The sequence below is a fragment of the Vanacampus margaritifer genome, chromosome 14 (assembly GCF_051991255.1).
Source record: "Vanacampus margaritifer isolate UIUO_Vmar chromosome 14, RoL_Vmar_1.0, whole genome shotgun sequence".
In the NCBI taxonomy this organism is placed as follows: Eukaryota; Metazoa; Chordata; class Actinopteri; order Syngnathiformes; family Syngnathidae; genus Vanacampus; species Vanacampus margaritifer.
In genome coordinates, this window is record NC_135445.1 from 6,732,454 (window position 1) to 6,748,763 (window position 16,310).

Sequence of the window (16,310 nt, forward strand, 5' to 3'; positions counted from 1 at the left end):
TTGCCGAGGCACCTTGTCACAGCACCACTTTGAGGACGCTAACGGTTTCATCTTTCATGATTTAGATCTCAGGCGTACAGGAAGCCCAGCGGTAATATTCCGTACGCCTCCATTTGCATCAAACAACACAGAGCAATTAAAGTCTGTTGAATATTATTTCATACAAGACGAGGCTCGATGGATCAATGACAGCCGCTTTGGTGCGGAATCACCTCAAACGGAGTGTGCTGAGACAGGAAAATTGCAAAGGGGAGTGCATTAAACAATCCTCGCAAATTGCAAAAAGCTAGAATCAAGGTGTTGGCCAGTCAAAACAAATCATTAGAACACATTAAAACGATTTGTTAGGCTATGACCGCACAACTTAAATCTTCATTTCTCACAATAACCACTATTTATCCACAATGGTTAAATCATTCAGGTGAAAGATTATTGTTGCAGCAATGTGCACTTGTGTTCAGTAGCAATAAAATTAAAAAGCCTGTAAAGTGAATTCAGAGGTTTTGTTTCTAAATACATTACACATGTTTGATGATAATTGCTGCAAATGTGCAAACACTGATAACTATGTAGTACTCATTTGTGGAGAAATAACGTTAAAACAGTTTTTCCAGATTTTTTTTGGGGGGGGGGGGGGGGCGTGGCTTGGACCGTGGCGAAGAATGCAATTCCGAAGTGGTTAACCGGCACAGTTACGATTAAGTTTGCTAGCTAAACTAGGCATACATATAGGAAGAGATTTGTCTCAAAATTATTCACATAAATATATTCGTGATTTTGACATCCACAATTATATCCGTGATTTTCACGTGTGCTTGTTTATGGTAAATAGAATATAATTTAATATAGCGTTTTAAGGCGCCCAATGTGCTTTACAATGCCTCACATTCACACATATCAATGGCCGATTGCTGCCTTGCTCAAGGACACCAAGGGTGAGGATTGAAACCACAACCTCACGGATGGGAGACGACCACTCTACCACTGAGCCATGCCGCCATATTCATGTATGCAATTTACCATTTGTAAAAGCTCATTTCTGTGAGTTGCTAAATGTGCATTTGTGGAACACCGTGCACGTGCATTTATTTTTTTTAGACAACCATCACGCGGTTTCAAGTCACGCACACAAGTTCACACATATTCACGTCTAAAGGCCCGTTTCTCCTTCTGTTCTCGTTTAAAACTTGAAATTTAAAATTTGAAAACTTTTAATGGGTTTATCGTATGAATCGCTGAATGGAAAATAACCATGGTTTGATATGTCCTCATGTAACCTCTTATATATGAACTGTTGTAAAGCACATGTGAAACGGAATCGAGCCTGGGAACTCTTAAATTGAATGCCTTGTTTATACTGCAGTCCTCCCTGTTTCAAAAACCGGCACGCGGTTTGGGTAGAGTCAGCTGAGGGAAGCGTACGTTCGCCCAGCCGTTAAGCAGCTCGTTCTACCCGGACCGTCGGCTCTCCGGTCCAGTGTCAAGGTAAGCGCTGATGCGATTATATTATACTGCTTAGCGTTGAAGTGTATTGATTGCTGTTTGCGGGGAATAAAGGACACAATTATTCTAGCACAGTACATCAGTCTCTGTGTATTCATTGTTGCCGCCGATCACTCACGATCCTGCATAAAAAAAATATAAAAGTGAAGCAGTGTTTTCCACAAAACAATCGCTATGACAACTGTGTGAACGGACCACCGGGATGGGACCTGCGTAATATCGGGACAAAACAATGAGGTTGACAAAATCCGCTGGGAACACTATCCAAGGCACAAAAACACGGAACTGTCTCAGACAAAACGGGGCGTTTGGTCACCCTAAGCTACTACTTGATTTTCAACCCTACGTTTGCTGACTTAGCAGGTGCAGTACATGGGCCAAATAAACAAACAAATGCCAAGCAGGAGACTGGTTGGTGTCATGGCAACGTCGCCTGCGATCGAGAGGGTGCTGTGGCAAATCAAAAGCTTATCATGCGCACATATTCTAATCTCTAATGCCACACACTAATCCCCAAATTTGTCCACTACTGATAATTCGGATGAAGCACACTGTAATATTTTCAAAAGCCACTGTGGAGAACAGTTCAGTATGTTTAAGTTTTATGTGTTTACATTTGGTGACCCGCATTTTACATTTTCATTGAGGGAACCAATGACAGTTTAACAACCACTATAATACTAATCATTTGTGTTCTTGGTTCAATTCATTCTCACGCTATGAAGTGATGATGCCACTCTTTGCAACTGAACCAGTTTTTTCCCCCCATATCAGACTTTATACCGCTTAATGAAAAAATAGGCATTCAGACTCATTTGTGTTTGTCAGCCTCGTATCGCACCTACACACATGCAGTCGTGGCATTAAATAACCCGATTAGTTCCGCACTGTCCCCTGAGTCATTTTACATGAGTCACAAGAAGCATCAGTGATTCTCTCTCATGAATGAGTTGCAACAACACCGTTCCACGCGCTGATAATGCTTCGAAAACTGTAAATGTCACCGGGCTTGGCTAAATCTGTGGTTGTTTTTCTAACTCCAACTGAATCATTTTTAATTGATCATATTATGATTACTGTTGAAATTAGTTTGGAGGATCCGAGTGACGCATTGTTGAGCATGCAACGTGCAATTCCAAATCTTTCGTATCAGCTGTGACAGTAAGTCAAAGCTATAGTTATATAACTTTATAGCTTTAGTGCAGTTTAATTCTCATTAGGGATGTTTTGGCCCTTCAATGTTTAAAATCCACGCTAATGGTCAGATGAAGGGGAACGTAATATGTCTGTGAACCAAGTCAATATGTGGAGGAACTCAATGTGTGCGTGCATTAGCAATTAAGTGCCTCAATATTAAGTACAGGGAGTCCTCGAGTTACGGCGGAGTTCCGTTCCTACTCTGGCGATGTAACCTGAATTTCGACTTAAGTCGTATTTCACCATTTAAGTCGATATTTTCATCAAAATACTTTGTACAGTAATAAAAAAATAAAAATAAAACATATTTGCACGACACGGAAGACACCGGAACTAGTATTTTGTGTTTTCACAATATTGTGATAATTATCGTATTGTGGGCTTCATATCGTGATAATATTGTATCATGATGTTTGGATATCGTTAAATCCCTACTAGGAGGTACTAGGCACTCATGTATATTATTATGTACCAGGTACTAGGAGATACTAATAGGTAGTGATGGACAAATGAAGCTTCATGAAGCACTTGTGATATTTTTTGACTCCTCCAGATGACACTCGTAGGTTTAAAGATCCAATGTAAATGGAATCAATTTCCATTGCACTAGCCTTTATCTTTAAACCAAGAGCACCATCTAGAGGAGTCCAAAAATATCGTAAGTGCTTCATGAAGCTTCATGTATCCACAGTTCAGAAAATGTGATTATAACTCTGAAATTAAAGTCCCTTACAATAAGGTTTCATATGAGACGAGGCTCAATCATCAATCAATCAATGTTAGCTGCTTTTGGGTCGAATCACCTCAAACGGAGTTCCTTGTATAATGCACAACAAGCGACACACGACAAGACTTGAAATCGGCTTCAAACCGCTTACCTGAGGGTGAAGATCGGCACCGACGAAATCGTCGACAGACCCAGAAAAGCAGATATGGTTTCTCTCTGTCGGATGGGTTTGGAGGGCACCATGACCAGAAAGTTACTGTCCAGTTTCAGTTCCGATAGTGGCTGGAAAAGCCGGACACTCCCAATGCGTTGCATCGGCGTATGCCCCGCAGAATAGCCTTTCGGACCGTGCTGCTCCGTACGAATAGCGCTACCTTTCCGGGAGTCTTCGGCGTTGCAATCCCCGGTGTTGGTGGTTTGAACCATGTAGTAGAGCTCCACGGGAGTGCCTTGAGCCTGCTCGGATACCCTCTGCCTACCTGGCCTGACGGTGGGTGGGCTGAACCAGCTGGCAAGAGGTTCCAGCTCAGCAACACAAATCCCCAGTTCCCCTTTCAGCCTGCACGTCCCCCGCACCTCTTGAGTCTCATGGAAGGCAAACATCCTGATGCACGGGAGCTTTTGGATGGCGCTGTAATCATCCCAGTCCCTCCCTGCGATGTAGAATAACACTTGGACCTTTGGCCAACTGGGGTGAATCCTCTCATTGATGATGTACGTGTGAATCTTCCAGTTAAATGTAAAGAGCGGTATCTGCGACGGGGATGTTGGCGCTGATGATAAAGCGAAAGCGGGCCAATTGAAGGGCCCGGGTTGGGTCTGCAGCATCTCCAGCGGGACGGGCTGCTGCACGGACAGCGGCCCGTAGCTAGCGTTGACAAAGGGCATCTGCCGAGCCTGGTGGATGAAGAAAGACTCTGTACGGGCCTGCAGGCTGGAATTCCTCATTAAATCCTGGTTTGCCTCCTGTAGGAAGAAAGCTGACTCAGCATTAAGGATCCGGTAGCTGACAGGCAGATAGATTGGCATCGGGTTGTACCTCTGCAGGCCCTCCAGAATCGCCTTGCTGTCCACCACTAAAACAGAGAAGACACAGCAGCAAAAAAGAGAAGTTATCTTTTGCTCCGGTGTTCGGATAACTGGAACTTGATAACACATATATCTGTAGTATAAATAATACAAGACAGCCACGGAAATGCTTTTACAGGCCTTTTAACTCAAAGAGCCTTTCTCGAAACCTTATCAACAAAACCTCAGCGAGCCGTGAAATGAAAGTATAATATGAGAAAATGGGAAAGTAGCACACGACCTTGTAAGGAGCAATTCACAGCTACCATAACATTTGCATGCATTCCCTACAACCTGAGGCAATCATAGCGTTCATTAATTCTATTGGAAAATGTTAAATAGTCTATAGAGATCATTTTCTTGGGATGCGGCACGTGAACGTTTCAAAAACATATATCCATCGTCATCTCAACCCTTCTCATTATCATTTTTTAAAGCAATGTGTTATTAATAAATTCTATTTTTTTAAGGCCCAACCAATTCATCGGCGGGCCGATTATATCGGCCGATTTTGGCCCTTCAAACATCGGCCAAAAATAATTGGCTAAATTGAATTATTTTTTTTACAAACCCATAATAGTCTTCAAAAACACTGATGAACATGCAATATTTGTTGTCCGGAGAGAAAAAAAACAGAGGAAAATATGGATAAAAATCTCTTAGATCGGGAATTTTTTTTTTTTTTTAATGAACAGAAAAATATTAAAAAATTAATAGAAAAAAAATCCACAAGTGCAGAACTGCAAACATGTGGAGGTGTACTCTCGTTTAAATCTGTAATATCACCATTCACCACTATATATTATAGATATTATGCAGGACAAATGTAGTACCTCAATAATATTACAATTTTGAATGAAATAATTTTTGTGAAAAAAAAATTACAAAATGAGTTCTTAATGTTGGTTTATTTTTCATCAGTTATGTGCCATCCTTAAATGATCATTTGTAAGCAAGACAGCCCTTTGCATGGGGGCGGGGACTGAGAACCGGAAAATAAATAATACCGGCTATTCACGAAGAATATCAATCAGGCATGTCAAAATAATTGTATTATTGACACCCATTGAAATGTATTTTTTTTCGGGGGGGGGGGGGGTGCAGATACGCACTATCTATATTTTTTAAATTAATCTGCTGATTAATTGGTAATCAGTATTTGTTTCCTCAATGGCCTCAAAAAAAATATTTCATTTTCTTCCTGTATTCTCACCAATCTCTTTGCATGGTCAGATTATGCATGGTCCCCAATATCTTAAAACCTATTGCATTTGCACAGGAAACGTGATCGACATAGAAAGACAGTCTATTATTTTCCCACAAGGAAACTCGGAGCTGATTAAAACACAATCTGCGGAGAGGCAGTTTACTAAAGATCTATAGGAGAGATCAAGAAACCCTTTCTCACTCAGAATATTTAATTGGCTGCTTGCAGCATATAAAATATGGGAGTTTGATGGATGCCAGCAAATGCATTTTTATTCTCAAACAGACAGACAAACAATTTTAAACAGTTGCAAAGTGACAAAAAAAGACTTATGTGTTTCAAGTAGATGACTCAGCAATCAATTAGAACATGACCTCTATGAGAGTTTGAGGAAATATGGTTTAGATACAGCACCAGCAATCATGCTTAAGGTATATGAACTGACATATAGAATTGTAGTCAAGACCACACCAACAGAGACCAAGACAAGAGCGTATCAAAACCGAGACAAGACCAAGTCTTTTGGAGGTCAAGACTGAGACTTTTGGAGGTCAAGACCTAGACAAGACCGAGACCCAGACAGGACTGAGACTTTTGGAGGTTGAGACCCAGACAAGACAGAGATGTTTGGAGGTCAAGACCAAAACAAGACTAAGGCGTTGGGGGTCAAGACACAGACAGGATCAAGAGGTTGAGACCCATACAAGACCGAGCTTTTGGAAGTCGAAACCGAGGCAAAACCGAAACTTTTGGAGGTCGAGACCCAGACAAGACTAAGCCTTTTGGAGGTCAAGACCGAGACAAGAAAGAGACTTTTGGAGGTCGAGACCGAGACGTTTGGAGGTTGAGACCGAGACAAGGTTGAGCCTTTTGGAGGTTGAGACCCAGACAAGACCGAGACGTTTGGAGGTTGAGACCGAGACAAGATTGAGCCTTTTGGAGGTCGAGACCCAGACAAGACCAAGACCCAGATAAGACAGAGACGTTTGGAGGTCAAGACCCAGACAGGATCAAGAATTTGGGAGGTCGAAACTCAGACAAGACCGAGCCTTTTTGAAATTCGAAACTGAGGCAAGACCGAGACTTTTGTAGGTCAAGACTCAGACAAGACTAAGCCTTTTGGAGGTCAAGACCGAGACAAGAAAGAGACTTTTGGAGGTCGAGACCCAGACAAGACCGAGACGTTTGGAGGTTGAGACCTAGATAAGATTGAGCCTTTTGGAGGTCGAGACCCAGACAAGATCAAGACCCAGATAAGACAGAGACGTTTGGAGGTCAAGACCCAGACAGGATCAAGAATTTGGGCGGTCGAGACTCAGACAAGACCGAGCCTTTTTGAAATTCGAAACTGAGGCAAGACCGAGACTTTTGTAGGTCAAGACTCAGACAAGACTAAGCCTGTTGGAGGTCAAGACCGAGACAAGAAAGAGACTTTTGGAGGTCGAGACCCAGACAAGACCGAGACGTTTGGAGGTTGAGACCGAGACAAGATTGAGCCTTTTGGAGGTTGAAACCCAGACAAGATCAAGACCCAGACCAGACAGAGACGTTTGCAGGCCAAGACCCAGACAGGATCAAGAATTTGGGAGGTCGAGACTCAGACAAGACCGAGCCTTTTGGAGGTCAAGACTGAGAAAAGGCAGAGACTTTTGGAGCTCGAGACTTCATCCACTCTCTGTGTTCAGGGGGTGTACACCAGGAATGCAGCACCTGGTGCGTTTCTACTGCAGTAATAGTGGCCTGGTCTTGATCAAAAATCCCAAGTCCATCCTGTCTGAGACGAGACAAGACCGAGAGTACGAGAGTAAAAATGCCTTTCCGAGACTAGACCGAGGACTGATCTGGAGATCTACAACGGAGCAACCAAAAAGTCACAGTTAAAGAGTTTTCCCAATGTTAATAATAAACACGATTCATTAGGAGACTTTACTCTCAGTCCACCAGGCTATTCAAGAGTTCATCTTGGTCCAAACATGAATTAAAGAGACTTCTTCCTCTGTGTTTTGCAGCAATGGAGCCAAATGGGTTTCTTTGTGGATCAATTAGAGAATAAATATCTTAACCTTCTGCATCTGTTTTAACTTGCAATTCTAGGCGTAATGGAGCAGCCAAGACTTTTTTTTTTCTGGTTTATTACACAGGTCAGGCCCCGGACTGAGTTTGGCTGGCAAGAAAAAAAAACTTTCATTTATTTCCCAACAAATGCGCAAATAATGAGAACATAGCCTTTGTCTCAGCCACTGAAAAGGCTCTCTGCTTTATGCATGAAAATCAGGCCTCAGGCAGAACCTAATTACAGACCTATTCAATAAAAGAATATGCATCAGTAATACATGTCAGACGTGAGTGACTTAGCCATGGAAATAATAAGCATGAATCATAAATCTTTTTGAATCCGTATTCATGCCGTTCTCTTTCTTCTAACTACTCGGATTAAAGTATATCTCCGATGTAAACCATGGACTAAAAAGACCTTCAGTCAGACAGTTTAGACTTTGACGCCCCTGATTTGAAAGATGACAAAACGGGTCTCAATGTCAAGGGAGCAAACAGACCCAGATTGCGGAGATGGGAGATTATGTCCCACGTTTCCGCGTTTTTCTGGTGATTATGACACACTGTCCTAGTTTCTACTTACTACGACGCGGATGAAACGAAATACCTCTTTACAGCTGGACACAAGTCAAAACAATTGTAACTCCAGATTTTGGTCCATTTTATGACACCACTCGGGTCGTTATAAATAACGCAGGCAAAGCCGGTTTGATTTGCCGCCGCGAGTTATCCTTGGATTTCGTGTCAGCAGCTACTGTACTTGTAAATCATGCATGCTGCCGGACTGCTTCTGCAAATGAAAAAGGAAATGATTTGTGAAGATAAGTTAACCCCCCCGTGGTAAATCCAGGTTGTAAAACTCTTGTGAGCAGAGAATTTGCCGTGTACTGACAACGTGCCAGTAGGCCGGCTAGAAGCGTACGATCACGCGTGTGAGCTGATCGCGTTGTTTCTCAGAAGTTGCGTGGGAATGCTGCAGTCTAGTGCTGTCACTATTGAACATTTTTAGAATCGATTAATCTATCGATTAGTCAATCGATTAATCGACTAATCACATTTATTATAATTTTGCATTAAAGCATGTTAAAAAAGCATTTTTTTTCCCCCCTGATTACTGTTTATTAACCAGTGATTGGTGTTTATTTCGTACTTCGTATTTGTATAGTGACTAAAAAAAGGGGGGGTTGGTCTCTTGAGGTCTCCCTGATTTGTTGGAATTTAGATGTTTCTGGGGTTGGTGAAGGACTCTGGTTGGTGGCGTCTGGTCGGTGCTGGATTTCACTTTCCTTTCTTTTCTTTAGTCCTTCCTCGGGTCTCCTGACGGCCTCACGACTCTGGCTGGAAGTGTTCGGTTTAGGTGAACGGTATGGGATTTTTTTAAATAGGTTTTAGGTGAACTAATGAATACACACACATTCTCAACCACATACAAAAAAAAAAAAAAAGAGAGCAATGATGTCAAATCGGTAAAATTACCAAATGAACAATACTGAGTTGTCCAGGAAAAAAAAAACGGTGGGGGGGGGGGTAATGTTGTACTATAGTTTATATACTGTTCCGAAAAAAAACAAAAAAACTTTCATTTAAGGGGCGGCGTGGCTCAGTGATCGTCTCCCATCCGTGAGGTTGTGGGTTCGATCCACCCCCTTGGTGACCATATGCGCTACATAAATAGCATTCCATTCCATTGCCACCATACAGCTTTCATATTGAATTTTTGCGCTCAAGTCAAAGCAAAAAAGTCATCCAACAACGGCTCATATTTCAAAAACTCACCAGTCAGATCACTCGAAAGTTACATTTAGTTCAGTTTCTTGTTCTATGGTGATCATTGCACACAACTTGATGACTGTTCAGAAATTTGGGTTCAACGTTAAAGGGCGTTTGACTTTGGAAGTTCCACTGTATTACGTGTAGTAATAAAAAGCATGTCTCCGCCCAAGAGAGATGTGTTTAGCTTCAAATCCAATCACCTGTTCTCCTCCCTTGCGAGCAAAGTAGAAATATAATCCTCTCATCTTTCCCGGCTCCTTCTCTTCCTTATCCTCCGCCACGAGCGCGTCTTTAAAGGCACTCCCTGATCAAACATTTGAAGTTGTCCCAACTTTCTCTAACACATCCGCCAAACAGATTTGGTTTAATCAGATAGGCGTGATGAAGGTGAGCGCGCGGACGCGGAGCGCCGCGATAAGAGGAAGCAGAGGTGATTGAAATTGGACAGCGTGAAGATTTGATGAAAGGAACATATGATGCGTACATCGGCTCACGCCTCGAGTGATCACTCAACAATTAAGTCTTGTTTTCTTGTCAAGACAACACAACCGTGGCAGAACGGTTCATTGCTCGCCGTTTGTGAGCCATATGTTTATACCGTCTCCCAGGAAATAACCCCAAGTCTAAGGAATTTGAAATGTATGTTTTTTCCCAGTGGCATTAATATCAGCTTCAATAACAAGCAAAGCATTTAATGCATATTTTATTGCAAGCCGTTTTCAAAGCACATTTTTGAGCATTTTGAACAACTTTGAAGGCCCACAGAATATTGTGGTCTGTGAACATATACCAAAAAGGCTAAAGCCCCCACCCCCCCCCAAATTTTTTTTTCTCTTTTTCTCCATTCTTTCGTCATCAAAAAAACCCAAAACAAAGAAAACTAGCTTTGTGAAAAGAACGTACAGAAGATTTTGCCCGTTGCTGTCGATATACAGCTGCTGTGTAGCCAAAACAGGTATATATATATATATATATATATATATATATATATATATATATATATATATATATATATATATATATAAATATATATTAGTGCTGTCAAGCGATTCTAATATATTTATTATTTTTATTTATTTTTTTGGATTAAAATTTTAACTAACTAATTGCAATTTCTGCAAAACTTGCGTGGAAATGCTGGAAGCTAAATGCTAGTAAGCTGAATGCTAAGCTGATTGTTTATGAAGGAAATTGGAAGATAAATGGTGTGGAAATTAAAAATTTTGCATCGCAAAAAAAAAAAAGTGAGAATAAAACACTATAGAATAAAATTAGAAAAAATAATCCAATAAAATAGCATTCCCACAATTGATCGCACAATTTTTTTCGGTAATTAATCGCGATTAATCTACTTCTGCTTCTACTTTTTTCTTCAAAGCTTGTAAAAAATAATTCATGTAAAATCAAATAGAAAGACTAGTCAGCATCAAAGATTGCTATAATAGCTTTCTTTGTTCCTTGAATAGAATATCTCTTTAAATTACAACAGTTTAAAAAAAAAAAAAAAGATAAAAATGTACTCATCAATCTTTTTTCTCATAGAAAATGTACATGTGTTAACTCTGGAGGTATATATAATGATTTTTTAATAATCAGATTATTTCCATAGTTAACTCACTAATTGCAAATGAATCACACATTTTATATTTGAATTTATATTTGCTCCAAATGTGCAACTGTGTACAAATTGGACTTTGAATTTAACTGTGTTGCTACATTTCCATTTATTATTTATTATTTATTATTTATTATTTATTATTTATTATTTATTATTTATTATTTATTATTTATTATTTATTATTTATATTATACCATGTTATTGCTACAATTTTGCCTCATTACACTCTGAACATGATTGGCTTCACCGCTCAACACACACCTTGTAAATAGACAAGAATTGACTGAAATATTAAATTTGGTGTTTGTTGACATTTTCCTCAAAGGCAACTTCATTTCCTGTTCAGAAATACCTCAAGGGACCTTTGAGTCATGCTCCTCAGCGGCCCCCTCCGCCACTCAATTTGAGAGAGAAACATTTCACATTTCTAACCTCGGGACAATTGAATTTCAGGGTATTTTGAAGTTCATGGGAAAAAAAAACAAAAAACATATATAAATGTCAGCAGCTGATCACACAAAATGCCGTCGGCAATGTCAGGACGTTTCATTCATTCATTCATTCAACTTGTGAGACATTTGAATAAAATATCAAACAAAAATGGAGACGTCAACATCACTTGAACCACTGAAAACCTGCCCATATTTGAACTCTAGCTTTTCACTTCTTATCAACCGTACAACATGAAAATTAGTGTAAGCACCTTAACATGTCAATGCTGGGAATCATCCTCTAGTTGGTGTTTCCACAAGAATAAAAACACACGGGGACACTAATCACCCTAAGAGCCTATCGAATGCACCCTGACACAGCACAAGTGCCGTAGCGGAGCGGAGCGTCCAATCCCGGCAGGAGGTTAATCGGATCCCATAAAAGCAAGGCACACCTCATCTTTCATCGCTAGGCAACACGTTTACGCACTGATCGATAGGTGGAATCATATTTTCCCTTTCAGAGAAATGAAGGGAAATTAAGTGATGTCATCAACCAGGACCAACAGAGATGAAGCATGCTTCAAACTATCCCAGCAATCAATCGGCTCAACCCGTTGCCTTTACGGAATTGCAACTAAGGCCAAACTGGAAATCTCTTTGATGGTTTAACATCCAAGCAACTTGTGGGTGAATAACTTCTGGGAAAAGTGAACAAAAAGATGTGTATTATTTGAATCATTTTTGGTTGAGCAATGTTTCTACGTACAGTATAATTGAAACATTTTACTGGATCAACTCGAGTGTTTATCCATTTACACTTGAACTCCATTATGATGGTGGCAACATTACCTGAATTTTGACAGTTGAAGAAAATGGAGAGAAAAAATAAGGGCAAAAAATATTTATAGTAAATAAATAAATATATCTTTTTAGAACCAACCCCAAATGTTTCTTTAGAAAACGCTAATAAATATTCACTATATGTTTTCCACGGAAAAAAAAAGTGTTTTTTTTTGGGGGGGGGGGGGGGTCCCAGAAGGGGGAAAAAAACGGGGAAAATTAAAAATCTAGAAAAAAAATTGGGTGGCGAACAGCGATAATGCAGGGGTCAATTGTAGTTTTAAGGTGTAATATCACCATTCACCACTAGATGGCAGACATGACATAACTGCGCTTACACTGGGAAATTTAAAGAATAGAAAATTACCATTCATTTCATGCAATGTTAAGGAAAAATGCTATATGTTTTTTGGGGTGGAAATCTAAGGTATCAAAAGTACTGTGAAAGTGTACTGTGAAAAAAAGTGGTATCGAGCATACCGAATATTAAGGTCAGTGAATATTAAGGAATTAAGGACAATTTGCTGCCTGTGCCATATATTTGTGATCTGCTAAGTACTAAAAATGTCAACATTTAAAACCAGAAAGACTGTTTGTCATCAACGGATTATCCTCAATATTTCAAATGACGTGAACGAAATATGTCAAATGACAGCACAACTCTCTACATTTCCTCTTGAATTTTTCTTGTTGAATTTAAGTTGGCATGGTTAAAAAAAAAAAAACAATGTCGGGAACGTGTGATGTTGCTTCCATCTGTCAGTTATAGTTACTTTACTCTTTTCGCTCCTTGCAATGAAAATTCTCCGCTTCAATGAATCCTGAAGACAGAGCGGTGCGTAAAAAAAAAAAATAATAATAAAATAAAGTAAACCTCCCTATTGGGCATTAGTTATGCCAAACTTGGGAAGACTTGCAGCAGCTTCCAAGCATCACTTGCAGTTTTTCCCACCGCTCGTTCTGCATCGTGTTCGGGCCCGCGGGGGTTACCCGGCAACAGCGCCTGCACAGGATAGCTTTCTCCCTTAAATACACATCGGGGACATGAATGGCCTTTTTTATGCCGGTTCAGCCCGTCCGCCTGTGGCCGCAGTGCGTGCGCATTATACAGTGTCGGGGAGACAGGAGGTGAATGGCGGCGCGGGGACACACAATAGAGCCCATAGGTTGTTTAGAAAGGATGAGCTACGAGACGTGGGGCTCTCCAACGAAATGCCGCTAAATGCGCCGAGCAGACCAAAGGAGCAGTTAGGAACGCAACCAAAGCACCCAAAGGGCTAATCGAAGGCAACTCTAAAACTATGCAGACCCATTTAACACCTTAGATTACCTTGGAGAACTTATCAATGTGACCAACTCCTTCCCCTTCCCCAGTTACTACTCTTTAAAAATGACTCAAACAAACGGCGTGACAGTGACGGATGATGCAGGGAGGTTTCTTAGATGGAGAGAGACTTGTGTCATAAATAATAAAATCTCCCCGTGCGCAAAATTCCTATCACTTTTTCACCCGTTCCGTACGCCGGGGATGTTTTTCAGCGCAAATGTTAAGTAATCCAATCAGAGTTGGTGAGTATAATGCAATGAGTGGGCAAAAAAAAAGGAGAAAGGTGAGCAATGGGTTTGGCATTTGAAGCAAGGTTACGCAGTAAGAAAGTCAATAGACTCTGGACAACGGCCACTTCCTTTAAATAATGCAAACCTCAATGTTTTCCCATTTGGTCCGGACGAGGTTCTATTTGATTGCTTACCATGTTGAAAAACAACACACACAAAAGAAAGTCAATTTAATTTGCAACAGTACAATTCAACAAGAGTTTTCCGTCGCTATTTTTCATTAGGCAGCCAAACAAGCCGAAAGCAATGGCTAAAAAAATTCATCTTGTATACAAATCTATATCGTCCTGTGGGTTTTCCCTTTTCTTTTTTAAAGAAGCAATAGAGGTCAGGAAACAGGGACCGGGACACACTAAACAGGGACGAAGGAACTTTTCAACTTTACCACACATGGGATCCACTTTGGAGATCATCGAGCGACGGAGGGCGTACATCATAAGACACGTCACAACTGTCGGTTTGACAGCTTCTGAGGAAGGCGGCATTCGTCGTCGAAACGAGTCAAGGTAAAGCACAGCCTTTTTTGGACGTAAAAAAAACACAAAAACCACAGGACGAAGCCTAAAGCAACTTTTCAACGCCAAATAATTAGATGATGATTCCGCATTTAATCAGGCAACTCCAAATCTATAAATGACCATAGGAGTCCAATTAGTCGGCAATCGGAACACCCTGAGCTGAAGCTCTATGGAAATATATGTACACTGCTATATGTGTAGATTAGGGATGTTTTATGCCACTTTTTTCCAGACCGATACCGGTACGAGTACTCAAATCTTGAGTAGTCACTTATACGATACCAAGTACCGATACTAATAGTGCTTTTGATACATAAAACTTCCCCAAAAACAATGACAGATAAAAAATTTTAAACTCCATTATCCCACTATAGCTTTTTCCTTAAAATTGCATGAAATTAATGGCAATTTTCGATTCTTCAAATTCCTAATTACTGATCGTTAAGATGGCCGCCATTACTGATATCGGCCAACGATAGACATGTTCATTTATATTTATACCTGCACAATTTTGCATCTTCAAAAGTATGTGAAATATGTATATGGAATGTAACTTTGTATAATTGTGTGAATGCTGAAAGCACATTATTCTACTTTTTCGCCATTTTTCATCCGACAACTACTTCTACATTTTTTAATCAATTAAAACCATTCTAACTTAAATATATTCTAAAAAATTGTGCTTCACAGGTTATTATTTTTCTCATTCCAAACATTTACTGTGTTCCCACAATTCAGTATTTTTGACATGTCATATTTTTGATCCACAATTTTGCCATTTATTACCAATTACACATTCAACAATTTGTTGCCATTCTACATTCAAAATGTTCCACACGTTCAGTTCACCTGGGAATCATTTTCAAAATTCCCACATTTCTCACAAACCAAAGAATGTCCTATTTTTCACCCATCTATTGCACTTTTTCACCAATATCATTTTACCAAATTCCGTAACTAAATATCATTCAATATCACATTATTCAATGCATACATTTTAACTACTACCATTCAAGATTGTTCTGTTTTATTTAATACTATTCCAAATCAGTCAATACCATTCAACATAATTCCATATCTCTCAACAACAATCCAACTTATTCAATACGATCCCACGTATATTTTTTTCATTCAGCATTTCAATATTCACACACAATTTCTCCCAAAATAGCTTCATCTAGTAAATAACTTTAATTATCAATCATCAGTTTAGAACATAAAATCCATTGTCAAAGGTTTTCTGTTGTAACGAAAGAAAGTGAGGACGATCGGCTCGTGTGTCGACTTGTGTGTTGTAAACGTTGGCTCGTCTCCTCGAGTAAAATGAAAGGTGTCAAACAGCTGATCGTGAAAAACATGAATAATATTAACAATAGTAATAAAACACATTTTCATTTTATGGCGGTTTTGACAGTACATGGAGAAGTCTTTGGAGCCTGCTATATTAAAAAGTCATAATTCTCATAAAGAGCCTGGCAGTGATTTTATGATGATGTACTGATATTGTACCGTCAGGGGATAACAACAAAATATATTGTGATATTTTGTACGCACGTCAATTTCCAAGCAGGTTCAGCCAGTCTATTCATAAAACATACAATTTGTCCGAGAGTTGCTCCAAAAGGCCAAAACACCGATGATAAAAAAAAATGGAGTTGGTAAAGATGTAACAAGTATGCATGTTGTTAGTAGAACACATGTCAGGCGTTGCGCTTCTGGCACAGATATAATGCAGCGTGTTGATGGGCAGCAC

At 39.9% G+C, this 16,310-nt stretch overlaps 1 protein-coding gene across 3 annotated transcripts in view; it reads right to left on the minus strand.

Annotated features, from left to right (window-relative positions):
- The window catches only part of LOC144034304 (transmembrane protein 132C-like), a 153,912-nt gene that overhangs the window by 86,037 nt on the left and 51,565 nt on the right, over nucleotides 1-16,310 (minus strand). For 2 of the 3 annotated variants that reach the window (XM_077543033.1, XM_077543032.1), the window contains exon 3: nucleotides 3,579-4,503. In XM_077543033.1, the coding sequence (XP_077399159.1) occupies nucleotides 3,579-4,503 (925 nt within the window). The remainder of the gene's footprint in view (nucleotides 1-3,578; nucleotides 4,504-16,310) is intronic. The other variant, XM_077543034.1, reaches the window with a different exon arrangement.